The following is a 27,347-nucleotide window of genomic DNA, read 5'->3' as shown; positions in this document are numbered from 1 at the left end:
AGTTCCGGCGTTGAACAAGGCACAAATTTGACAGCGAGGTACATCGTGGTCTGGGCCTAAACAGGAGACCCAGTAAGAATGGAAATCTCTGTGTGGTATTTGCTTTCCACAGGCGAGACAATTGTTAACTTTTTCTGACATCGGTTAGAGCAAGAAAAAAGGATCCCCAACGGGGTACTTAGCTTTAGAATACTTCAGGATGATTCAATTCAGAAACAAAAACTCAGGTAGCAGCCAACTGGCACTCGTGCAAACTGCTTCTGCTTCCTTGGCAAGAAAGATTGATGTAATGGCATCGGCTGCCTGTTTTTATACCCCTGACGTTAGAACTGAAACGACAGCAACCAACGCAGAAATACTAAGTCTCTGGTATTCGGGCTGACTGAGGGCTACCTGCAGGCAGATAACCAGAGTGTAATGACTGCAACAGTGAAGCACGAAGAACATCTGCAACTGCATCACAGAAGCACTTGATTGAATACCTTGAGATTTATAAAGCAGAGGAAAGTGCAATAGGGCAAATTGTTAAGTCTGAAGCAGGAATGTTTGAAATAAGCTGGCCATATGGGTTTGGCAGCTGACTGTACCAGAAGGCAAGGGTTGAAACAAATACTTTTTCCATATCTATCAAATAACCTCCTATCCTTCTCACTGTGTGCAGGATTCAAAGAGGCCAAGGGTTTAGAACCACTGATTTTGTCAAAAGAAATTACAGCAGGGTCACTAAAAAGGTATTTATGGGAATCAGGTACTTTTGTAAAACCTGTCAAGCTCCTTGGGTGCAGATGAAAATCTGGAGAAGCATAAGCTGAGTTACAAGCATCCTCCAACACTCAGAAGAGTAGCAGAGGTATTACTAGAGATATGGGAGTTCGACTTCAAGAGGTCACAGCACATTTTCTGTGCCTCTGAAATCTCCCTAGCCTCCTATTTAAAGATTTCTTTCATTTTATGTAATTGTATCTAAAAATAAAATCTCCAACTTGGAGGAGTCAAATGTCTGAAACGAGTTTGAGTCAGAGGAGAATACAACTTCTGACTCCCCTGTTGAAGAGACTGTACTTGCTTTATAGAGTGATCACTACTGTTTTTGAGCATTTTGAGCCATTTATTTAATTGTGAGACAAAAATAGTCATCTCTGTTGGCTTTTCTATTTCTGTCTTGGTCACAATAAAGAAGTGCAAATTAGCCAAGGACTTGGCTGCTAGCATCTGTTTGCTCTTTGTTGTTTAATCTGCACTTGATAACTTACTTTGCTATGCTTTTACATTAAGAAATTCCAGGATCATACAGCTTGTGGCAAAAGGTGTTTACCTGGTCTGTTTCAGTTGGGAAGCAGCACAGGAAGCTCAAATGTGGTTATTTACTGAATAGAAAACATAGGATTCAATTTTCAAGCTTGTTTTCTCTGCTATAAATCAGGCACATTTGCACAGAGCTGCCAACCAAGCAGTAGCAGTTCACAGTGTCCTGCGCACAGCAACAAATGCATAGATGCTAATATTTCCCTATAAGGTTAAGATTGGGTCCGAAACCTGCTAAATGGTGTTGCATGGTGCAGAATTAAGCTTAGAACAGCTAACTTGCACATGGAAGAGCACTATAAAACATCTTCCCTTAACTGTGTATCAAATAGCACTACCATATCCAAGCACTACACAACATCTTGCCCTTAATCCCATAAAGGACACAAGGAGATCTTTGTTAAAACACAATCCTTAACCCTTAACAGCCACCCTATTACAGGGTCAGACAATATGGATATGCAATTTCCAAACATCTATGGCCAGCCTGGTAGATTTGGGCATCCTAAGGCAATGTAGCAATTGTCTCATGTTCTCATCCAGCCATTTTATCATTAAAGAACATAAAAAGGTATGCAAGAAATGTAAATATGCAACTCCCTTGGAGGCAAAAACATCACATACAAACAAGATTGTCAAGAATACCCACACTAAATCCTTCAAACGCACTGTTCACTTCATACATGCAGATGGTCTTATGCTGAGGTGCTTAAAAGAAACCTTCCAAATCTCAAAGATCTCCACAGCCACCTAATGGCAGTACTGCTCTTCATCAATCCCTAAAACACAAATCAAAAGCAGCATCAAACAACTCACATATGTCTACAACCAATGGTCTCCCGAGAGCAAAGCCCACAACGCAAGCATATACTTTAATACTCTTGTCACTGGAGAACCGTGTGAGACACAGATGCCCAACACACCAGGTCAGACAAGGAAAAGATAACGGTCAGATGCCTCTTTGCAGCTAGGATCAGCAATATCAGACACCCACTCAAGTCACTGCACCCATACCTCTCAACCTCTTAGCACAAGAAATTTGAACAAAGCCCAAAATAAGGGGGAACACCACCCAATAATAGGGACATGTTTAAATATTCCTCTTATACATTTAGAGAATTGCAAGAACAACAGGTTTTGTGTTAACATGCATTTGGTGAAGAATATGAAGTGTGAAATTCAAATGTCTGTCGTTATTTAGTCATTTCAATCCTCAATGATTTGCCAGAGAACCACAAAGTTATGAGGAACAGAGCATACACATGAGGTGAAAATCTGGATATTCTGTGAAAATCTGGACAGTTGAGAGGTATGACTGCACCCCAGGTATCAATACATTTCTATCAAAGTCCATGTGGGTGTAAATGACCTGAGACATACCTCACTGGATTTTATAAAAAAGAGACATAATGGATCTCTTGGAATATGCATCATGAAAAGGTATGAGCTTTGCACTAAGTAGCATTCTACCTTCACCAAGGAAGATGCCAAAGTATGAAAATAAAATGATTAATTGTAACAATTAGCTTAGTTTCTGGTGGCACTCAGGGGAGTCCAGAATCTGACAGCATGGGAGGACATGGTCAACAGACTACATTGCTTTGCCAAGAATTAGCTGCACCTGCCCCTCCTAAGCTTTCACATATTGACTAAAACGTCATCTACCTCCCTTAGAGGTACTTTTAAGAAATGCCAAAAAACAAAACTAACACAGTGAAAAAGTCTCAAGCAACCTTAAGTTGTTACTGCTCAATGTTGGAGCCTAAACAAAAAAAACTCCACACTCTACAAGCCCTCCTCACTCTAGAGAATGTAGAAATGTGCTGTGATCGGGACTTTGTTTAAAGCCATAGACAGTACTCCTGTAGTGCAAGGCTACATAGCCTTCTACATATTTAGACCAACAACAGTATAGACTGGGACCAAAGCTGGAGGTGTCTTGCTCTGCATTAGCAACAAACATGCCTCCAAGACGAGTTAAACAGGATGATACCATGGAGCTCATCTATGTGTATGTCACCACAGGTAAGGTCCCTCACCATATCATGGCTAGCTACAGGTCACCATTTATGTCCCTAGAGTCTCAAGACTCTTACCAAAACCTATTACAGGCACTCATTATCCAACCAAACACCCTATTCATGGCTGACTTTAACCATCCCTCAACAGACTGGGATACCTAAACTGACTCATACTCAAAGACACAATGTTTCTGGGACTTTATAAAAACACAAACACCCTGGAAGAGATGCTGAATTCTCTCTGTAGGTGGTACAACAGGTCATGTTTCAGGCTAGCAAGTACGTATCCTGGTATGTTATCTGGCATTATAGAAGCAGGATTCTTCACTTTGAGGACTTGTTCTTGGGAGAAATTTTTTTGGGGGTGGCATATATGTGGATTGTGTGATCTGTGAACGTTGGGGGAGTGAAATTTGAGCTGTGTTTAACTGCTAGTACAGTGACAACAAAATTTAGGTTCAACAACAAATCTGACAATCAGGAAAATGTTAAAAATGTAGAGATGAGCATTTCTCTTGCAAGCTAACAATGAAGAACCAGAATGGATACTCTCACTAAGCAAGACCTTCCTTCAATAATCCTTAACAAAAAGCCAGAAGCAAACCAAGGCTGTTTTTAGTGGCTGTGAAGAAATGTAATGGCAGACAGAGAATGAGATGCACAGGAGGGAGCAATGATTTATAGGGTAGGAGTGATCAGTGTGATGCCTTGGAACCCCCACCCCCCAACTATGCTCCAGTGGTTCATTCATTCCTCCTATGGCAGCATATGAAGGAGCAATAAATTATGGGGTAGGAGTGATCAGTGTAATGCCTCAGAACCCACCACCACCAAACTGTGCCCCAGTGATTAGTCTGTTCCTCCTATGGTCAAGAGTCAGACATCCTTACAGCAACTGACCTCCTTCGGGCTCATTCTTCCCCCACCCCAAGACACCTATCAGCCTATTCACTCACCAGTTACTTAAAAGTAGGGTGGTAGGGAACAAGTCAGTCTGCTGATCCTACAGAGTTCCTTGATCCCCATCCCTACAGGCAACCTCCAGGTTCTGCAAACACTGTTACTTAAGAGGTAGGCATGCTGTGCTACCAAACATGCCTCTCTGGTCAAGCATCACATCACCAATGCAGTTTGGGCCTACTAAGCTCCTCCTGCAAATGATTATCCAATTCACCTGTAGATGCCACCAACAGAGCAAGCCAAACCACTACCCTCCTCTTCTAGACGAGCAATCATAGCAATCGTATTACTTACTTCCACACTCCAGACAAGCTCCTTCTGCACCCATGCTGCTAACGTAAAACAGTTCAGCTGGGTCACAGTGAGGGCTTCAGCTCTGAATGCCACAGATTAGGAGTCTGGGAAATCTTTGGGTGTCAGACCTAATTGTGCCACACAACTGCCACAACCAGAGGTGTGAGACACTGTATTAAACAGTGTCTGCTGTAATGTACAACTATGACCACAGGAAATGGATTGATAGCTTGGTTATTTGGTCTTGATATTTCTTGGTTTCTTTGCAGCACACCAACAGAAAATATATGAAAAACATGTATTCAGTAACTGAAAATTAATTTTATACACACCAACTTAAGCAGTCTATTGCTTGCTGAAAAATTCACCATGTCTGTTTGCTTACAATATTCTTGATGAAACAAAATCAGTGTACTCTATGATTAACATATATTAACATATATTAACATCTGAAATAAAGTATCTTCTGATTTTGGAAATGCACTTTGCTGTGGTCTACACACATTCTGAAATTATGAAATGGGCTCATACAATTACAAATAAACTGAAATCTTCTTGTCTTTTACCTACCCCAAATTGGTAAATCATCGATGTACATCTGATACCAGTAGTGATTCTTTATGGCATACACAAATGCATCTCTTTTTGCTTTATCCAAGTCAATTTCACAGTACGTTGTTTGCATAAGATCCTCTGTAAGGTAGAACAAAAAAATAATAGTTTTGCAATTTGGGTAAGTGGGAGGATATACTTAAAACATATTTCTGCTTACACAGACATCTTTGCCATGTATTCTTGCAGCAATTAAGACTCTATACAAGACAAAAGATGCTAACCCCCTCAGCAGTTCAATTTTACATTCTGCAGTGAAACTGCACAGTTAAGTCAGATACAGTTGCGGTTAATCTTGCAAGACTCAAGCAAGAGAATCAAATGAGACTTACAGCAAGGTTACAAATCAGCTGCACAAGCCTGTATTATAGGGTGCTTTTTCAATAAAATGTGGTCCTTCAGGTCACTATTGCAGTGATAACATCAGGGATCTCTAGTTCACTGGTGAGGTCTGACATCCACCTGAATTTCACAACTCTGAACTCCCTACACACAGTCAAGCTGCCTTCTCCTCTCTGGGGACATCATTACACTCCTGTTTAAAGAGGGGGCTACCTGCACTGTTTTAAGTACTTAACTGTTTCCAGCAGCTTGCACATATGCTCTGTTTCAAGACATCGCAAGTAGTTTTTCAGCATTTTAGCTTGATTCTCTGGACTTTCACACTGGATAAGCATCACAATAGGAACATCATTGTTAATCCTTCCTGGTGCATCTTTCCCTAAATTGCAGAGTCTGTGGTTGAGTTGGGCAGCTTGTATGTATTCTTAAGTGCTGGAATTTAGCCTAGAATTTCTCTCTCAAAAAGTTAAGGAAGCTTGTAAGCAGATTCTCTACAAAGATTACCACTCACAGAGCCTTTTTTTTTTTTTTTGGGAGGGGGGGTAAGAATACAGGATGGCATATGCGGAGTTGTATGCATGACATTCATACGAAAATGATTACATAGACTGGAAAGATTATTCACACTTATATGGACCAGTAAAAGCTGTAGGACCTTCCTCTCAGATTTCCAGATCAGATTGGCCCACTGCAGTAGTCTACTCTTGGTATTGCCCACAAAAATCATAAAAAGCACACAAGGAGCAGTCTCATCAGGAGGAAGAAAAACAGACCGGGGATGAATGACTATCCCACTTAGTTCCTCTAGGCTTTAGGGTGTCAGCTCTGCCTTTATGACTACACCATCACCAAGGACTCTAGAAATGCTCCTCTAAAGGCAACCATGCCGCTGTCTGCTAACAAGCCCCCTGTAACCAAAATTCCTAGTCCTGTGGTTGATTAGAATGCTGCTTCCTAGGTGCCAGTGTCTAATGCCTGTCCATATTACTTCAGGAATCTTATCCTCATAGAAAAAAAAAAACTACAAACTAAAAGAACAAGGCCCTTGGCTGCCAAGTCCTACCCCACTGAGGCAAAGGACTCTGCTGTTCTGAAAATTCAAGTCTTCTGAGCCCTGAACAACCATGTTTTCACAGGCCTTGCGAGCTGTGTCCAGACTGCAACCTTTGAAGGCATCTGATTGGAGAGACACCAACTGCGACTTGGTGAAATTCACTGCTATTCCCAAGGCCTAGATACCACTTGAGTAGAAAGCTATGGCAAAACATCAGACTTAAAGCTCTGCAGGCTGCAAAAAGCCAGTCATCCAGATACAAGAAAACTCACTCTGCACCTTGGACTTGGAGGGCTGCCACAAAGAACAGTTTTGTACCTACCATAAATGTAGATGTTTGAGTGTTCACACTGCTGCAGTCATTACACTTGGGTTATCCTGTCGTCAGGTGGTCCCGCAGTCGGCCTGAGTTCCAAAGTCTTGGTCCGGCGTTGGTTGCTGCCGCTTCTTCCCTGACGTCAGTGCGCCAGGGGTATATAAGATGCATCCCACGCCATTTTCTTCAGTTTTTCTTGCCCCAGATGTCAGGTGCCCCCAAGTAGGTAGGCAATACATATTACTAATCAAAAATATACAATAAAAACAATACCTTCAGTTACCAGCAAATACACCCCAAAGGTTCTATAGGATAGAAAGGTATAGAGAAGTCCAGCTAGTTCAGAGGGGATGGAGGGAGGGTAACCTGGACTGCAGTAGTGTGAGCACTCTAACATCTACATTTATGGTAGGTACAAAACTGTACTATGTTCATCGTGTTACACTGCTGCAGTCATTACACTTGGGTAGAATCCCAAAGCTGAGGTTGGGTGGCTGGTCTATAAAGAGTTAGGATTGGCTATGAGGCCCTGCAGAACTGCAGTGGCAAATCCTGCTCTGGATTTAGAGTACAGAGGCAGGTGGTAATGCTTGGTAAAGGTGTGCACTGAGCTCCAAGTTGAAGCCTCCAAAATTTCCTTGGTAGGTACTCCTCTGAGAAAGGCTGTTGAAGTGGCTGTTGCCCTGGTGGAATGTGGTCTAATGTTATTTGGGACTGATTTTCCATGCTGCGTGTAGCAGTGCCGAATACAGTGTCCTATCCATTTGGATATAGTCTGCTTTGAGATAGCCTTGCCCTGTGATCCTGCAGCATATGCTACAAACAGTTGCTCAGTCTTCCTGAAAGCCTTTCTTTTGTCCAAGTAGAAGAGTAGCTGCCTGTGTATGTCCAAAGAATGCAGAAGTTTCTCCCCTTTATTCTGGGGGTTTGTATAAAAAGTTGGCAAGTGGATGGTTTGGTTAAGAGCCACACTAGATACCACGTTTGGCATAAAGGTAGGGTTTGTCCTTAAAGATACCCTGTCCTGATGACAAATTATAAAAGGTTCCACTGCCATTAATGCCTGTAGCTCTGAGACTCTTCGTACTGAAGTTTACTGCCAGGAGCAGAGCTGTTTTCCATGATAAAAATTTTATATCGGCTGTATTGGCTGGCTCAAAAGGTGGTAGGGTCAGTTTTTCCAAAACGAAATTGAGGTCCCAAGTTGGTGCTGGTGCTCTCCGGGGAGGTCTTATGTTTTTAGCCTCTCTGAGGTACTGCTTTAGCAAGGGATGAGAGAATAAAGGAGGATCCATGTTGTAATGTGCTGAAATGGCAGAGGCGTAGCTCTTAATTGATGAGAAGGATAGGCCTCTGTCCAGCATCTCAGTTAAGTATTGTAAAATCTGTGGAATGTTTGGAACAAGAGGGTCAAGGCCTTGAGCCTGGTTCCAGGCGCAGCATCTCTTCCATTTTTCTGAGTAAGCTTTCCTGGTGCTAGGCCTCCTGGCCTCCAAAATGACATCCATAACAGCTTTAGAGAGAGGTGTTGTCTGTTTGACTAATGTATCTGCCATGCAGCCATGTTTAGGGTTTTGAGCTGACCGTGCAGGATCTGATTGTTTTGTTGAGTCAGAAGGTGTGGAATTTGAGGCAAAATTCATGGTGGGCCTTAAGCAAAGTTCCTTAAGATAGGGTACCAGTGCTGGCATGGCCAGTCTGGAGCAATCAGGATCATCTCTGTTTTTTCTTGTCTGGCTTTTAGGAGTACCTTTGAAAGGAGAGGCAGTGGCGGGAAAGCATAAACTTTTAGGTTTATCCAGCTGAGCAGAAGAGCAACCACTTTCCATGCTTGTTTGTGATAAGCCCTTGTGCAGAATTTTTGTAGTTGGCAATTCAGTGGGGAGGCAAAAAGATCTATGTCTGGGCATCCCCACTTTTGCGTTACCATGCTGAAGATTTGTGGATTCAATTTCCATTCGTGAGGGTCCATGATATTTCTGCTTAGATCGTCTGCCAGAGTATTTTTCTTTCCTGGCAGGAATTGTGCTTGCAGGTGAACTTGATACGTTAGAGCTGTGTTCCACAAGGTCATGGCTTGCCTGCATAAGGGATAAGAATGAGTGCCCCCCCTTGCTTGTTTATGTACCACATTACTGTAGTGTTATCTGTCTTTAGTAGTAATTGTCCTGGATGTAGAAGGTCCTTGAAAGCTATTAGTGCATTTTGAACAGCCAACATCTCTTTTTGATTGATGTGAAGATGCATCTGGTCTGTGGTCCACTTGCCCTGAATGCATTTTCCTGCCATGTGTGCTCCCCAGGCGTAACCAGAAGCATCTGTTGTTAGACTTTGCCTGGCTGTGGGTTGGGTAAAAGGCTGACCTTTGTTTAGATGACATGCCTGTGCCCACCATCAAAACTCCTGTTGTAGGTAGGGAATCATTGGTATTACTGCTTCTAAACTGTGAGAGTGTTGAGTCTAAACACTTTTCAGGTACCATTGTAACTTCCTCATATGCAGTCTGGCATATGGTATTAGTAGTATGCAGGATGCCATGAATCCCAGGGCCTGCAGAATTTTTCTTGCAGGGAGATGGGACTTTCTTGCCAGCAATTGAAAATATTGAGTTAGTTGAACTTGTTTGTCTGGCGTGAGGTAAGCCATCTGGGCCGTTGTATTTAAGCTGGCACCCAGGAATATAATCTGTTGTGAGGGCACTAGTTTTGACTTCTTTTCGTTTACTGTGTACCCTAGAGAAATTAGCAACCTTTTTACAAACGCCAGATGGTGTAGAAGAATGTCCTTTGTCTCTGCTTGAATGAGGCAGTTGTCCATGTATTGATATATTTGAATTCCTTTTTGTCTGCAAATTGCAATTACTGGTGCCAGGCACTTTGTGAAGACCCTGGGCGCAGTAGATAAGCCAAAGAGCAGTGCAGAGAATTGGTAGTGCATTGTACCAGCTTTGAATCTGAGGTATCTTCTGCAATTTTGTCTGATAGGGACATGCAGGTATGCCTCTTTGAGGTCCAGAGTGACAAGCCAAGCCTTCTTGCCCAGCATGGGTGAAGCTGCTGTAATGTCAACATTTTGAATTTCGGAATATCCAGGTAGTATTCAGAATTGAAAGGTCTAGTATAGGCCTCCAGGCCTTGTCCTTTCTGGGGACCAGGAAGAGTCTTGAGTAAAATCCTTGTCCTTGTTGCGGAACTTTCTGAATAGCTCTCATGTCCATGAGGGCTGAAATTTGTTTTTGTGCCTCTGCTCATTGATTTTGTGGCAGGTCTGGCATTCCTTTTAGCCTTGGTAAAGTATGAAAGTGGAATCTGTAGCCATGAGACACAATATTCAAGACCCATTTGTCTTGGGTGATTGTTTGCCAGTTTTGAGAAAGAAGTGCTAGTTTTCCCCCTAAGGGGGCTTCCAAAAGGGACGTGCTTGGCGTACGAAGGGGAAAGTTATTGTGACTGTTTCCTGTAAGGTTGAGACTTGTCCTCACCACCTTTTGGGGTTGAGGTGCCCCATTGTCGTTGTCTGTTCGAGCCTTGGGGTTGAGATCTGCCTCTTGGGCGCCTTTATCTGCCTCTCTGTGGCCTGTCTGATACTGGAAAGGACCAATTCTTTGTTGACCAATTTCTGCTAAACCGAGGTGGCTGTACCTGTAAGAAATCCTTGACTGTTTGCATAGATTTAGCTTTATCCTCCATTTTCTTTAACACCTCCTTCTGCCTTGACACCAAACAAAGCATCATGCTGTAAAGGAGAATCCAATAATTTTGCCTTAACATGATCAGGTAAACTTTGTTCTTTTAACCAAGCATGTCTTCGAATCACAGAACCTGTAACTGCGGCTCTACAAGAGGCCTCTAAAGAATCAAAACCACATTGCAGAGTACGTTTTCCCACCTGTTCAACTGCATGCAATAAATCCTGCATTTCTTTACATTCAGGTTCTGTGCTTGCAAGCATTTTCTGTTTAAACTGAGCCATTAAATATTGTTGGTACTTAAGCATGTGAAACTGGCAATTTAAACCTCTTACTGCTAAAGTTGCAGAAGTGTATACTTTCTTCCCCCATCTATCCAAAGCTCTGGAATCTGTCAGAGGGTACTGGATTTTTTGAATTGAAAGCCTTGACCCCTTTTGGACCCTGGGAAATAGTTTCTGGACCAGTAGAAGGGTTTTTGTAAAGAAACTTGTGAGAGTCAGGGACTCTATAATACCTATCTGGCTTGGCTGGAGCAGGGGGCAAAGAGTCAGGAGATCAACTGGATTCAGAAAACACATCATCCACAATATCTAGCACAGGCGGAATAGCCAGGGGCCTGTGTTGAGGCAATAAGAGGAAATCCCTGAGCCTTTTCTTGGATTCTGAGTAATCCTGGCTTTCCCAATGGAAATGCTCCCTTCATGGTATGTAAAGTTTCCCCAAAAGAATAATCCTCAGGAGGAGAGGCTGAAGGGATAGATTCTTCAGCATCAGAGTCCTCATAGGGGGGTAGAGAGTATCCCTGGTCTGAAGAGGAATCAGAGGAAATGGAAACCTGATCAGAGGTGTCATAGTCTGTATCCTGCCTAGGCCTTTTCTCAGGAGGGGGATGGGAACCCCTGATTAGAGTAATGAGGTCTTCGGCCATTTTAAGCATCAGTTTCTTAGGCATGGAGGACTGTCCAGGAGAATGCTGTACTTGTTTCTTTGTCTTTAATGGGACCTTTGTCTTGGCTGTTGTTTTAATGGTAAGTTGTGAAGGTCTGAAAACACCCTCAGAAGCCGATGCCTGCTCAGCGGCTCCAGACCCATCTGAGAGATTAGTTTCCGTAGGCCCAATACCTTGAGTTTCCAGAGGCCTAGATGTCTCCACGTAGGAGTTGGAAGCGGCCTGTGGCTCTGAGGTAGCGGGTGTCAGGGGCTGCGAAAGTGCCTCACTGAGAACCTTCGACTGGCCTAGAAGAGGTTTCGTCGTCAGTTTTGGACCTCGGATGCCTGTCTTTATCCTTGTCTGTGTTTTTTCGGTATTGAGGTCGTCGGCTGATCAGACGGCATCGTATAATTGAACCTTCGGCCAAAGTAGTGCAAAGCAAAATCAAAACGTCTTTTATAGTGCGTTTGTTAAATCTAGCACAAAACCGACAACTAGTGACGTCGTGATCAGGGCCTAGGCATGGAATACAGTAAGAGTGGAAGTCCTTATGAGGTATTTGCTTCCCACAAGAAATACAATTATTAACTTTTTCTGACATCGGTCTGAGGCAAGAAAAAAGTTTGCCCAATGGGGTACTTAGCTTTATTGAAGACTTTGGATCTGAATTTCGACTTCGAAAATCTCAGGAGTCGGCCGACCGGCACTTGCAAAATGCTTCTGCTTCGAGCACCGCGTGGCAAGAATGACTGGAGAAAATGGCGTCGGATGCATCTTATATACCCCTGGCACACTGACGCCACAAGAAAGAAGCGACAGCAACCGATGCTGGACCAAGGCTTTGGAACTCAGGTCGACTGCGGGACCGCCTGATGGCAGGATAACCCAAGTGTAATGACTGCAGCAGTGTAACATGATGAACATCTATGAATATGCACTTGATAAGGACCTGGGTGGGGGTGCTGTATTGAGACCAAATGTCAATGCACTGAACTAAAAATAACGGACATCCTATTAAGAAAGTACAGTTGTGTACACTTACCATAAATGTAGATGTTCCAGTGTATTCACTATTGCAGTCATCACACTTGGGTTATCTGCCTGCAGGTACCCCTCAGTCGGCCCGAATACCAGAGACTTAGTATTTCTGAGTCGGATGCTGTCGCTTCTTCCATGAAGTCAGGGGTATAAAAACAGGCAGCCGACACCATAACATCAGTTTTTCTTGCCCCAAATGTCAGGAGACCCCAAATAGGGAGCTAGTATATGGTGGGAAAAACGCCACCAGTAAAAAGTAAATACCAATACCAGTAGGAATAGCCATAGAGAGGAGAGATAAAGAGAGAGAGAGAGAGAAAACCAGGGGGCTGGAGGGAGGAAAACCAAGACAGCAACAGAGAATACACTCGAACATCTACATTTATGGTAAGTGTACACAACTGTACCATGTTCATGTTTCACTGTTGCAGACATCACACCTGGGTTGATTCCCAAAGCTGAGGAAGGGTGGAGGCAGACAAGAAGAGTTAAGGCTGGCTAGTAGGCCTTGCAAGACTGCTGTAGCAAATCCTGCCCTGGATTTGGAAAATATAGGCAGGTGGTAATGCTTGGTGAAGGTGTGTACAGAACTCCATGTAGCAGATTTCAGTATGTCCCTGGTAGAGACTCCCCTGAGAAATGCTGTAGAGGTAGACGTGGCAATAGTAGAATGTGTTCTGACCCCCCTGAAAAGTTGGTTTTCCCTGGTGCTTGTAGCAGAAATGGATGCAGTGTGCTATCCATTTGGAAATGATTTGTTTTGAAATGGCCTTGCCCTCTCCTCCTGTTGCAAAGCTGACTAGCAGATGGTCAGATTTTCTGAAAGGCTTAGTCCTACCAAGGTAAAAACTTGAGCTGTCTGTGCATGTCCAAAGAGTGCAGGATCCTTTCTCCTTCATTTTGAGGATTAGGGAAGAAGGTTGGCAAATGGATGGACTTGGTTGAGAGCTACACTGGACACCACTTTAGGTATAAAGGAAGGGTTAGTCCTGAGGGAAACCATGTCAGCATGGAAAATAATGAAGGGTTCCACAGCCATCAGTGCTTGTAACTCAGACACTCTTCTAGCTGAAGTGATGGCTAGAAGCATGGCTGTTTTCCAAGAGAGGAATTTTAACTCTGCTGAAGCAGCCGGTTCAAAAGGGGGAAGCGTGAGCTTTTCCGGTACAAAGTTAAAGTCCCAATCAGGGGTGGGTGCTCTACTTGGTGGCCTTAAGTTGTCTAACCCTCTCAAGGAACTGTTTGATGAGAGGGTGAGAGAATAGAGGTGGCTTAGTACTGCAATGAGCCGAAATGGCAGAGACATGGATCTTAATGGAGGAGAAGGCCAGGCCTCTGTGGAGTAGTTCTGCTAGGTAATCCAGGATTAGAGGCAAGGATGGCAGTGCTGTGTCCTTTCCTTTAGATGGAGTCCAAGAAAGTACAGTTTTGTACCTACCATAAATGTAGATGTTCGAGTGCTAATACAGCTGCAGTCATAACAGATGGGTTCTCCTGCCGTCGGGCGGGTCCTCGGTCGGCCGAATTCCAAAGTCTAGGTCCGGCGTCGGATGTAGTCGCTTCTTCCCTGACGTCAGTGCGACAGGGGTATAAAGGAACCAGCCGACGCCATTTTCTTCAGTTTTTCTTGCCCCAGATGTCAGGTGCCCCCAGAAGGAAGGCAATACATTAATTTGTGTAATAAAACAATGCAATATAATCAAAATACAGTAGTCAGGAGAAGAGGCATTAGAGGCAGGGTCCATGGTGGAGAATGCGTCAGGCTCCTCAGGAGTGGGTACCAGTGTTGTCTTGGCCAGTCTGGAGCAATGAGAATCATCTTTGGTCTGTCTGCTCTGGGTTTCAATAGAACTTTGGGCAGCAGAGGAAGAGGTGGGAAGGCATAAACTGTCATTGATGTCCAACTGAAAGAGAGAGCGTCCACTCTCCAGGCCTTTGGATGGAGAATCCTTGAGCAGAATTTTGTCAATTGGTGATTTTTGTGGGAGGCAAAGAGATCTATGTCTGGCCTTCCCCATGCTTGGATTATTTCTGTAAAAACTTTTGGATGCAATTTCCATTCGTGTGGATCTGTCATATTTCTACTTAGGTTGTCTGCCAGCGCGTTTTCCTTGCCTGGCAAGTACTGTGCTTGTAGTTCGATTTGTAAGTCCATGGCCATGTTCCAAAGTGACATGGCCAGTCTGCATAGGGGGTATGAATGTGTACCTCCCTGCCCCAGATGTCAGGTGCCCCCCTAATGGGAAGCAAATAAACATAAAAACACAAAGGTATACCTCTAACAAAAAGCAAATACACCAAAAAGGCTTTTAAGCATAGTAAAGGAAGGTAGAGGTATAGCCAGAAGAAGTTAGGGGGCTGGAGGGATGGTAACCAGGACTGCAACAGTGAATACACATCTACATTTATGGTAAGTGTACACAACTGTACTATGTTCTTCGTGTTTCACTGTTGTAGTCATTACATTTGGGTCGATTCCCAAAGCTATGGTTGGGAGGAGGAGTTTACATAGCATTAGGGCCAGCTATAAGGCCCTGCAAGACAGCAGTGGCCAAGCCAGCTCCGGATTTAGAGAAAATTGGCAAATGATAATGCTTGGTGAAAGTATGTACAGAACTCCAGGTAGCAGCTTCTAGGATGAGCCTGGTAGGAACACCTCTGAGAAAAGCTGCAGAAGTTGATGCAGCCCTGGTGGAGTGAGATCTGATCCCCTGGGGGATAGGTTTTCCATGGTGCTTATAGCAGAAATGAATGAAATGGCTTATCCATTTAGAAATGGTTTGTTTTGAAATAGCCTTCCCCTCTTTTCTTCGAGGTTTAGTCCTGTCCAAGTAGAATCTAAGTTGTCTGTGCACATCCAAGGAATGCAGAATCACTTCCCCTTTATTCTGTGGATTGGGAAAGAAGGTTGGCAAATGAATGGACTGTTTAAGAGCCACACTGGATACCACCTTGGGCATGAAGGATGGATTGGTCCTGAATGACACCCTGTCCGCATGAAAGATGATGAAAGGCTCCACTGCCATAAGGGCCTGTAATTCAGATATCCTTCTAGCTGAACTGATTGCTAAAAGGAAAGCTGTTTTCCAAGAAAGAAAGAAATTTTAAGTCTGCAGTAGCAGCTGGCTCGAAAGGAGGTAGAGTGAGTTTCGCCAATACAAAGTTAAGGTCCCAGGCAGGGGTTGGAGCTCTCCTGGGTGGTCTCAAATTTTTGGCCCCTCTGAGGTACTGCTTGAGCAGAGGATGAGAGAAGAGGGGAGGTTTTGTGTTATAATGAGCTGAAATGGCTGAGGCGTGGACTTAATGGAGGAAAAAGACAGGCCATTGTGAAGCATCTCAGTTAAGTATTGCAAAATCTGAGGTAAACTGGGTGCTGCTGTGCTCATCTCTTGAGACTGGTTCCAGGCACAGAATCTTTTCCATTTTTCAAAATAAGATTTTCTAGTACTAGGCCTCCTTGCACAGAATCTTTTCCATTTTTCAAAATAAGATTTTCTAGTACTAGGCCTCCTTGCCTCTAAGATGACATCCATCACAGGTATGCTGAGGGATGATAAGGGTGAGTTTAACTAATTAGCCAGGCTGCAAGGTTCAATGTTGGAAGCCGAGGGTGCAGAATCTGGTTCTCCTGCTGAAACAGCAGGGAAGGGGTCTGAGCCAGGTGCCATGGAGATAACTGTGACACAGTGCGCAGGAGGAGGTACCAGTGTTGGCGCGGCCAGTCCGGAGCAATCAAAACCATCCTTGGTTTGTCCTGTTTGACTTTTAGCATAACTTTGTAAAGCAGAGGCAGCGGGGGGGGGGGGCATAGACAGATTTTTCCAGCTGAAGGACAGAGCATCCACTTTCCAGGCTTGTTTGTGGGGAGTCCCTGTGCAAAACTTGTCCAATTGGTAGTTCTGGGTGGAAGCAAAAAGGTCTATGTCTGGGCTCCCCCATTCGCTTGTCAACATGTTAAAAATCCTTGGTTCCAATTTTCACCTGTGTGGGTCCATGAGCTTTCTGCTTAGTCTGTCTGCCAGTGTATTTAATTTTCCTGGCAGGAATTGAGCTTGTAGGTGCACTTGGTAGCTCAAGGTTGTGTTCCACAATGCCATGGCTAGTCTGCAGAGGGGGTAGGAATGTGTACCCCCTCCTTATTTATGTATCACATAACCATGGTGTTGTCCGTCTTTACCATTAGTTGTCCTGGAAGAATGTAGTCCTTGAAGGCTGTCAGAGCATTCTGTACAGCTAACATTTCTTTTTGATTGACATGCAGGTGCATTTGACTTGGGTTCCATTTGCCCTGAATGCACTTCCCTGCCAGGTGAGCCCCCCCCCCCCCCCCCATGCAAAGTCTGATGCATCTGTTAGGGTTTGAGCGGGTAGTCCCTTGTTTTGGTGGCAGGCCTCTGCCTACCAGAGGAACTCTAGGCATAGGCAAGGTATGATAGGAATCATTGTTTCTAGGCTGTGAGAATGTTGACTCCATAGGCTTTTTAGATACCACTGTAGTTTCCACATATGCAGTCTTGCATATGGAATTAGAAGAATGCAGGAGGCCATGAACCCCAAGGCTTGCAGTATTTGTCTTGCAGATAGCAGGGTTTTTGTGGCCACTTGTTTGAAATAGGTTATCAAATGAATTTGCTTTTCTGGTGTGAGGTAAGCCATCTGAGAAGTTGTATTCAAGCTTGCTCCCAGGAATGTAATTTGTTGACAGGGTACCAGTTGTGATTTCTTTTCGTTTATGGTGTACCCCAGAAAAGTTAGAACCCTTTTTACAAACACCAGATGATTCAAAAGTATGCCCTGGCTTTCTGCCTGAATTAGACAATCGTCCAGGTATGGGTATATTTGAATATTTTTTTGCCTGCAAAATGCAATAACTGGAGCCAGGCACTTTGCAAATACCCTGGGCGCAGTAGACAAACCAAAGGGCAGTGCAAAAAACCAATGATGCGTGTAGCCTGTTTTGAAGCGTAGGAATCTTCTGCAAGATTCCCTGACTGGGATGTGCAGGTATGCTTCTTTTAAATCTAGTGTTGCCAACCAGGCATATTTGCCTAGAATAGGAAGTAATTGGTGAAGAGTCAGCATCTTGAATTTTGGAATCTCCAAAATGGTGTTTAGAGTAGACAGGTCCAGGATTGGACGCCATGATTAGTCTTTTCTGGGTACCAGGAAAAGTCTGGAGTAGAAACCTTGTCCCTTTTCCTCTTCTGGTACCAGTTGAATAGCCCCCATGCTTAAGAGAGAATGCACTTGCTTTTGAGCCTCTGCCCACTGATAAGGGGGAAGGTCCGGCCACCCATTTGGCGTTGGCAACGTGTGGAAATGAAATCTGTATCCCTGGGACACTATATTTAAAACCCATTTGTCCTGGGTTATGAGTTCCCAGATCGTTGCATGAACAGCAATCTCCCCCCCCCCCCCAAAGGGGCGGTCAGAAGATAAGTGCTTGGAAATTTTAAAAGGAAGTCAATGAGATGGTTTACCATTGGGGGTGTCTTGTTATTCCCAGACTTGGAAGTGGAGGCCCCCCACTGCTTAGTTCTAAGAGTCCCCTGGGACTGAAACCTGGGGTTTTTGCTGTATCTGGGTTTGGCTTGAGAAGACCTGGAAGGGGCTGGAAAGGACCAATTCTTAGTAGGCCAGTGCCTACTAAATCGTGGAGGCTGCTCTTGTAAAAAATCTTTAACAGTTTGCATAGATTTAGCTTTATCTTCCATCTTTTTAAGAACTTCTTCAGCCTTGTTGCCAAACAGGTGGTCTTGATTTAAAGGAGCATCCAACAATTTAGCTTTAACATGATCAGGCAAAGATTGCTCCTTTATTTATTTATTTTATTTTACATTTGTTGACCGGGCTGGTCTAACTGGATATATGTCCATTTTCAGTAGAGTCCTGAGGAGAAAACCTCCGAGACAAGAGAAAGAAAAATTTTGTACAAATAGTCCACAAGAACAGTAGAAATACAAAATAAATACATAGTCCACAAGAAAAGTGGAAATGCAAAATAATTACATAAGTATACAATTGATTGGCAGAAAATATTATAGCAAAGCCTTTTTTTTTTACACACTACCATTTAGGAAAATAAACAAAGAACATTGTTCTTGTTCAGTTTATATAAATATAATATATATATATATACACAAATATACATTATATATACATATATATATATATATATATATATATATATATATATATATATAAAAAGAAAAAAAAAGATATTTAATGTACATAAAAATTCACAGAGCACAGTAGGGAGTCACAAAAATAAAAGAGAAAAAAATGTTTAATAAAGTCAAATATAGAAGGTAGAGAGGTTTCAGCAAAAGAGTTCAGTTAGGGAGTCAGAAGAGAAAAAAGGAGAAAAAGTATCAGTCAGGCTTGGAGCAGGGGCAAAGCCATTGGGTTTTAATGAACTTTTTCAATTGTTTCTTGAAAAGGTTGGTGGAAGTAAGGGATGTTATTTCAGTTGGAAGTTTATTCCAGGTATTGCCAATTGCATTTGAGAATAGGCAGTCCCCAGATTTGTTAATGGATTTAGTGGTGGCAATTTGTAGCTTTTTAGCAGATGTTAGGGTAGGAAGGTTTTTATAAGAATTTACTAAGCTACATAGTATGGGAGTATTTGTAGGATGATGTAAAATCTTGTGAATAAAAATGAGTTGCTGGTAAACTAGTTGATTTTGTACTTCCAGCCATCCTAGAAGTTTGAGATTAAGGCAGTGGTGAGTACGGAAAGGGGCACCGGTGGCAAATTTGGCTATGTTGTTGTAGGTGGTTGCTAGTTTATTTAGGTTGCTTTTGGATAGATTTGTATAGATAGAGGAAGTGTAGAGTAGGGTGGAAATGAGGTGAGTTTGGGCAATAGAGATCTTTGCTGACTCTAAGAAATGGTCTGATTCTATAGAGGAATCCAAGTTTTCTATTTACTGATTTAATAGTAGAGTTAATGTGCGTCAAAGTTTAGATGGTTGTCTATTATTACACCGAGGAGTTTGGTGGTGGTTTCAGGGGCTATTTCTGTGCCATTGTTTGATTTTACTATGAAACTGATAGAGGGGGACTTCTGTGTGGGAGTAAATAGTAGTAATTTAGTTTTTTTTGGGGTTCAGGAGGAGACATCTTTGATGGAACCAGTTTTCAACTAAAGTAAAGACTGTTTGTGTGTTAGTAAGTAATTTTGCAGGGGAGGATGCGGCACATATCAGAGTTGAATCATCTGCATATTGTATGCATGTAGTTTGGGGAAGGGAGGTTTTTAGATCATTAATGAAAATTGTGAAAAGGAGAGGTCCAAGAATGGATCCTTGAGGGACACCAAGGGTGACAAAGTTGAGACAATAGATTGTTTTCCCACAGGACAGCTTGTTTTCTGTTTTCAAGGTAGGATTGGAACCATTTTACTAGTTGATGATCAAGGGAGAGTGATTCAAATATACCTATCAATAGTTGGTGGTTAACCATATCAAAGGCCTTTGAGAGGCCTAAGAAGAGTGCAAATGATAGGTTAGTATTCCTGTTTTTATTTATGCAGTCTGTAAAGGATAGAAGAGTTGTTGTAGTACTATGGTGTGGCCTGAAACCGTGTTGGCAGTCAACTAGTAGGTTGTTTTGTAGGAGGTACTGAAGTAATTGCCGGTGGATACATCTCTCCATAATTTTTGCAAGGAGAGAGAGAAGGGCTATTGGGCGGAAGTTTGTTAATTCATTTGAGGTACCTCCCTTATGTAGAGGGATGATATACGAGACTTTCCAGATGGATGGGACATAAGATTCAGATATAGTTCTGTTTATTAGGATAGAAATAGGGTAGGCAAGTACACCAGCTGCAATTTGCAGGTATTCAGCTGGGAGAAGGTCAGCTGATGGTGTACATGGTTTGAGTTTAAGAAGCAAGGAGTGTATTAAAGATGCTGGAAACAGGTTGAAGGTTAAAAGACTGGGGCAAGTTGGTTAGTGAGGGAAATTTAGTGGTAGTAATAGGTGGTAAGGTAGTTGCTAGTGATTGGACTGTGTTCAGAGAAAAATTTGTTAAAGGTTTCGGCAATTTGGTTGGGAAAGGCTTGTGTTAGGTTAGAGGGGGTAGGTGTTTTGGACTGTCCTGGGTGGAGTAATTTGTTGATACCGGACCAGACCTTTTGAGGATTGTTTTGTTGGTTCTGTTGGATTTTGAGGTAGTAGTTTTTTTTTGTCAAGGATTATGGATTCTTTAGTGGTATTACGAATTTGTCTAAAATCTAGGTGATCAATTGGGTTTTTAGTTTTTCTCCATTTAGACCAGAGTTTGTTTCTTAATCAAATGTTTAGCCTTGTGTCCTTAGACAGCCAGGGGGCTGGTTTATTTTTTTGTTCTGACAGTACAAGTGGGAGCATGGTGCTCAAGGATCTGTAAAAATGTTTTGTTAAAGTATGAAATGGCTTCGTCAAGAGGTAGGTTATTTTAGGGGAGACCAATTGCAAGCTTTGAGCTCAGCTTGAAAGTTACTTGGGTTGAGATATTTTTTGTTTCTGGTAGTTCTAAAAGCTATTGGATTATGAATGTGAGTCTTTTGCCTAGAGATATAAGTAAGAGAATGGTCACTTATATTGTCGGGGAGTATACCTGTTTGATAAGTATGACTGTCATTATTTACTAGTATCCAATCTAAGGTAGTTTGTGTCTTGCTAGGTTTGTGGATTCTGGTAGGGAAGGTAATGGTTTGGTGGAAGCCAGAGAGATTTATATGCGTAGTTGGAGTGGCAGAGGTACAACTATTCCAATCAATATTAAAGTCACCAAGGAGTATGGTTTCTTGTGGTAGGGACATGGAAAGCCAGCCAAGGGTATTTTCAAGAGTACTGATATTGTTCCCAAGGGGGATGTAAGAGCAGATAATATATATTGATTTCTTAGCATTAATTTGGAGCTTCAAGGTTAAAATTTCTGCGTAGTTAGGTGGTGGAGGATGTAAATCTGATGATGTGACCTTCAGTTCAGATTTGAACAGTATTGCTACTCCACCTCCCTTTTTATTTAGACGGTATAGTCTGAGAATGTTATAGCCTGGAGGGACAATGTCATTGTCTTTAGTTGTAGGTTTAAGGCAAGTTTCAGTAAGGCATAAGATGTCAAAGGAATAGATGTCTAATAGGACATGTAGCTGGGTAATTTTGTTATTAACACTTAATTACCCAGCATGCCTTCTAAGCACAGACCCAGTAACAGCAGCCCTGCAAGAGGCCTCTAAATAATCAAAACTACATTGCAAAGTATGTTTTCCAACTTGTTCAGCAAAATGCATTAAATCTTGTAAATCTTTATTTCCACACAGTCAGGAATCAACATCATTTTCTGTTTAAGCAGTCCAATAACATGTTGCTGACATTTTAACATATGAAATTGGCAGTTTAAAGCTCTGATTGCCAAGGTTGCTGAAGTATAAACCTTTTACCCCATCTATCCAGAGCCCTGGAGTCTCTATCAGAAGGGGTAGGATTTTTAGCAGTAGAAGCCTTAATGCCCTTGGGCCCCTGCGAAATAGTCTCTGGATCTGCAATAGGATTTTTGAAAAGGAACTTGTGGGACTCAGGAACCCTGTAGTATCTGTCAGGTTTACTAGGAGCAGGAGGGCAGGGAATCAGGGGCCAAACTGGATTCTAAAAAAATCATCATCAACAATGTCTAGTACAGAAGGAATAGCCAAAGGCCTATGCTGAGGTAGAAGAAGAAAATCCCTAAACCTCTTTTTTGAATCAGAAAATTCCTGGCTTTCCCAGTGAAAATGCTCCCTTAGAGTATGTAAGGTTTCCCCAAAAGAAAAATCCTCAGCAGGGGAAGCAGAGGGAATAGAATCCTCTGCATCAGAATCTTCATAAGTAGGTAAGAACAAATCCAGGTCATTAGAAGAGTCAGAAGAAACAGAATCCTGATCAGAAGATTCATAATCAAGCTCAGCCCTAGGCCTCTTGGGGGGGGGGGGGGGGGGAGGTTGGCTACTCCTGATTAGAGTTTTTACATCTTCAGCCATTTTTATCATTTGTTTTTTAGGCATAGGGGCCTGAGCATGTGGCCTGTGAGTCAATTTTTTAGATGTGGATCGAGATTTAGGCCTTAGTAATGAAGGAGGCATTGATTTGATATGCGAGTCCGTAGGCCTGAATACATCCTCAGAAGCCGGTGCCTGCACAGCGGCTCCGGATACATCCAAGGTAGAGACATCCGCGGGTTCCATAGCTGAAGTATCTCATGGCATACCGGACTCCGAATGGGTCTCAGTAGAGGCCTGCGAATCAGAAGTAGCGGGTATCAGGGGCTGCGAAAGCACCTCACTAAGTACCAGCGAACTGGCGACTGGCTTAGGAGAAGCATTGTTGGCAGTTTTGGACCTCGGTGGCCTGTCTCTGTCTTTATCTTTGCGTTTTTTCAGAATCCCATTAGTCGGATGGCTAACCGACGAGATTTGTGGACAATTAAACCGAGAACCAAAATATTTAGAGGCAAAAATATACAGACGACGGACAGTGCACTGATTAAAGCACAAAACCGACAGCAAGGTACGTTGTGGTCAAGGCCTAGCAAGGAATACAGTACGAATGAAAATCTTTGAGAGGCATTTGCTTTCCACAAGTAATGCAATTATTAACTTTTACTGACATCGGTAAGGAGCAAGAAAAAGTTTCCCCAACGGGGTACTTATCTTTTAGTTGAAGACTTCGGTTCTGAAACTCGAAAATGAAAATTTCAGGTGTCGGCCGACCAGCACTTGCGAACTGCTTCTGCTTCGGGCACCGCGTGGCAATAAAGACTGATGTAATGGCATCGGCTGCATGTTTTATACCCCTGACAACATGACGTCATGGAAGAAGGGACAGCAACCGACGCAGGACCCAAGACTTTGTTAATCAGGCCGACTGAGGGCAACCTGCAAGCAGATTACCCAAATGTATTGACTACAACAGTGAAACACGAAGAACATCAGAGACAGACAGACGAAAGAACCTGGCCAAGGGAAAGGGAAGGCAGAATGTCAGATGGAAGCAGATTTGTTCTGAAAGCAAGGTTTTCGAGGAGTAGTCTACTGAGCTGGTTTGTCAGAAAAAACACACCTAGGAACTTTCTTACCTTTAGAGGGCTGATGTTGTCTAAACAGAGAAATTTTCCTGCTAAAACTGCCTCTAAAACCTAGGAATGGAAGGGAAAAAAATCTGCTTAGGATCCTTCATGACCTTGTCTTGGTCTTGTAAGGTCTTACATAAATCTGCCACTGGAGCACCAAAAAATTTTGATTATCTAGGGAAGCATCAAGAAGCTTAGCCTTAAAACCGTAAGGCAAAGTTTGAAGACAAAGCCAGGAATATCACCTCATGACAAAGCCTGAAATAGCAGCTCTAGAGGAGGCATCAGCAGTATCATAATGACACTTAATAGAGTGACATGCCACCAGAGATGTGGATCCCACCAAGAACGAACAGTGGACTCTGCCTCAGAATCAGGCAGGTCAGAGAAAACCCCTCCCACGTGAAAAATTATCACCATCATACCAAACCATGGGGATGAGAAGACACTGTTCTTACAGGCCTGTCTGCAAGGAATCCTGGAGCAAACTTAACTGTCTGTTGTGAATGGAGGCCAACAGATCCATTTTGAGTTCTCCACAGCTGGAAAAATTCCTGGAAGTCATCCAGGTTTGGTTTTCATTTGTGAGGGTCTTTCCTGGTCCTGCTTCAGCTTGTATGCGAAAATGTTTTGGTAGTTCCAAGCTGCCACAGCTAGTCTGCAAACGGTTCATGATCTGGTTTTCATGTTTGTTTGTATACCACATCACTGCGATGCTGTCTGGGATTACTACTGGAAGTTCTGGAGTCCAAAGATGATTCAGAGGTTTCAGAGCATTTACTACTAGCATGTCTTTGCTATCCATGTATTTTATCTGTCTTGTTTGTTCCACAGAACCCAGGTTTGGTTTTCATTTGTGAGGGTCTTTCCTGGTCCTGCTTCAGCTTGTATGCGAAAATGTTTTGGTAGTTCCAAGCTGCCACAGCTAGTCTGCAAACGGTTCATGATCTGGTTTTCATGTTCGTTTGTATACCACATCACTGTGATGCTGTCTGGGATTACTACTGGAAGTTCTGGAGTCCAAAGATGATTCAGAGGTTTCAGCGCATTTACTACTAGTATGTCTTTGCTATCCATGTATTTTATCTGTCTTGCTTGTTCCACAGAACCCAAAAACTTTCACACACCCCCCCCCCCCCAGAAATATCACTCCAAGAAAGAAAGTCTGAAGCATCTTGTAGGAGCTGGAAGGGAGAAGAGGAGACCAGAGGTGAGTGATAACTGGCCCTCTCATCAAAGTATCTATCTTCTGACAAACCCAAACACTGGGATCTGAAAAGAAAGTCGCTACTGGTAAATGGATCATTGAATTTTTCTCATATGAAGTTTGACCAATGTAATCTCAACTTCTCCATTTGACCTTTCATATTTCTTTAAGTACATTCCATGGAATCTTCAACAGTCTTTTTTTCAACTATATTCCCAAATATTTTATCTGAATATGTGTGTGTGAATAAGAGGGAGGATAGAGGAATGGTGAGGATGCAGGGAGTAGAGGTGGCGAAGGTGAATGAGTTTAAATACTTGGGATCAACAGTTCAGAGTAATGGTGAGTGTGGAAGAGAGGTGAAGAAGAGAGTACAGGCAGGATGGAGTGGGTGGAGAAGAGTGTCAGGAGTGATTTGTGACAGACTCGTACCAGTAAGAGTGAAAGGGAAGGTCTACAAGAGGGTAGTGAGACCAGCTATGTTATATGGGTTGGAGACAGTGGCAATGACAAAAAGGCAGGAGTCAGAGCTGGACGTGGCAGAGTTAAAGATGTTAAGATTTGTACTGGGTGTGACGAGGGTGGACAGGATTAGGAACAAGTATATTAGAGGGTCAGCCCAGGTTGGAAGGTTTGGAGACAAAGCCAGAGGCAAGATTACATTGGTTTGGACATGTGCTGAGGAGGGATGCAGAGTATATTGGGAAAAATATGCTAAGGATGAAGCTGCCAGGTAACAGGAAAAGAGGAAGGCTTAAGATGAGGTTTATGGACATGGTGAGAGAGGACATGTGGGTGGTTGGTGTGACAGAGCAAGATGCAGAGGACAGGAAGAAATGGAAAAGTACAGTTTTGTACCTACCATAAATGAAGATGTTCGAGTGTTCACCCTGCTGCAGTCATCATACTTGGGTTATCCTGCCGTCAGGCGGTCCCGCAGTCGGCCCGAATTCCAAAGTCTTGGTCCGGCATCGGTTGCTGTCGCTTCTTCTCTAACGTCAGAGCGCCAGGGGTATACAAGAGGCATCCGACACCATTTTCTTCAGTTTTTCTTGCCCCAGATGTCAGGTGCCCCAAATAGGTAGGCAAAATATATATATATATTGGCTATATAAAAATAAAACAAAACCCTTAGGCACAAGCAAATACACCACAGAGGTAGTATAGGGTAAAGTGGTAGAGATAAGTTCAGCTAGTTCAGAGGGGATGGAGGGAGGGTAACCTGGACTGCAGCAGGGTGAACACTCGAAGATCTACATTTATGGTAGGTACAAAACTGTACTATGTTCATCGTGTTACCCTGCTGCAGTCATCACACTTGGGTTGAATCCCAAAGCTAAGGATGGGAGGTGGAGTCAAACAGGGTTGGAAGAAGCTAGTAGTCCCTGCAAAACTGCAGTGGCAAAACCAGCTCTAGTCTTAGAGTAAAGAGGTAAGTGATAGTGTTTGGTGAAGGTGTGCACTGAACTCCAAGTAGCAGCTTCCAGAATATCCTTGGTTGGCATGCCCCTGAGAAAGGCTGCTGATGTAGCTGTAGCCCTGGTGGAGTGGGACCTAATGTTAGCAGGTACTGGTTTCCCATGATGTGTGTAGCAGAAACGTATGCAATGTCCTATCCATTTAGAAATGGTCTGTTTTGAGATAGCTTTTCCTTGTGATCCTGTAGCATAGGCTACAAAGAGCTGGTCGTTTTTTCTGAAAGCCTAAGTTTTATCCAAGTAGTAACGTAATTGCCTGTGAATGTCCAAAGAGTGCAGGAGTCTTTCTCCTTTGTTCTGGGGATTTGGGAAGAAGGTGGGCAAGTGAATGGTTTGGTTTAGGGCCACACTGGATACCACCTTTGGCATAAAGGAAGGATTAGTTTGTAGAGAGACTCTGTCTTGATGAAAAATGAGGAAAGGTTCCACTGCCATTAGTGCCTGTAGCTCTGAGACTCTTCTAGCTGAGGTTATTGCTAGTAGTAGGGCAGTTTTCCATGAAAGACATTTTAAATCAGCTGAAAAAGCTGGTTCAAAGGGCGGCAGTGTAAGCTTTTCCAGAACAAAGTTGAGATCCCAAGTAGGTGTTGGAGCTCTCCTTGGCGGTCTTAAGCTCTTAGCCCCTCTGAGGTACTGTCTTAGGAGTGGATGTGAAAATAAGAGAGGATCCGTGCTGAAATTGCTGAGGCGTGGATCTTAATAGATGAAAAGGAAAGTCCTTTGTGTAACATCTCAGTTAAATATTGTAGAATCTGAGCGATGTTTGGCTCCAGGGGATTTAGGCCTTTAGCCTGGTTCCAGGCGCAAAATCTTATCCATTTGTCTGAGCAGGCTTTCCTGGTGCTGGGCCTCCTGGCCTCCAGAATGACATCCATAACAGCTTTGGATAAAGGTGTTGGCTGGTTGTTTAGGTAATTTGCTATGCAGCCAGGTTTAAAGTCTTGAGCTGGCTGTGTAGAATCAGATTGTCTCGCTGGGTGAGCAGGTGAGGAATTTGTGGCAA

General features: G+C 43.1%; 1 protein-coding gene across 1 annotated transcript in view; it reads right to left on the bottom strand.

The window, feature by feature from the left end:
* Nucleotides 1-27,347, bottom strand: part of TM9SF3 (transmembrane 9 superfamily member 3) — a 1,446,273-nt gene that overhangs the window by 1,326,398 nt on the left and 92,528 nt on the right. Inside the window, exon 3 of the mRNA XM_044056575.1 lies at nt 5,151-5,273. Within this exon, the coding sequence (XP_043912510.1) occupies nt 5,151-5,273 (123 nt within the window). The remainder of the gene's footprint in view (nt 1-5,150; nt 5,274-27,347) is intronic.

The sequence above is a fragment of the Protopterus annectens genome, chromosome 14.part0 (assembly GCF_019279795.1).
Source record: "Protopterus annectens isolate FY-2018-M chromosome 14.part0, PAN1.0, whole genome shotgun sequence".
Lineage (NCBI taxonomy): Eukaryota > Metazoa > Chordata > Ceratodontiformes > Protopteridae > Protopterus > Protopterus annectens.
This window is presented reverse-complemented; position numbering and strand designations above follow the sequence as displayed.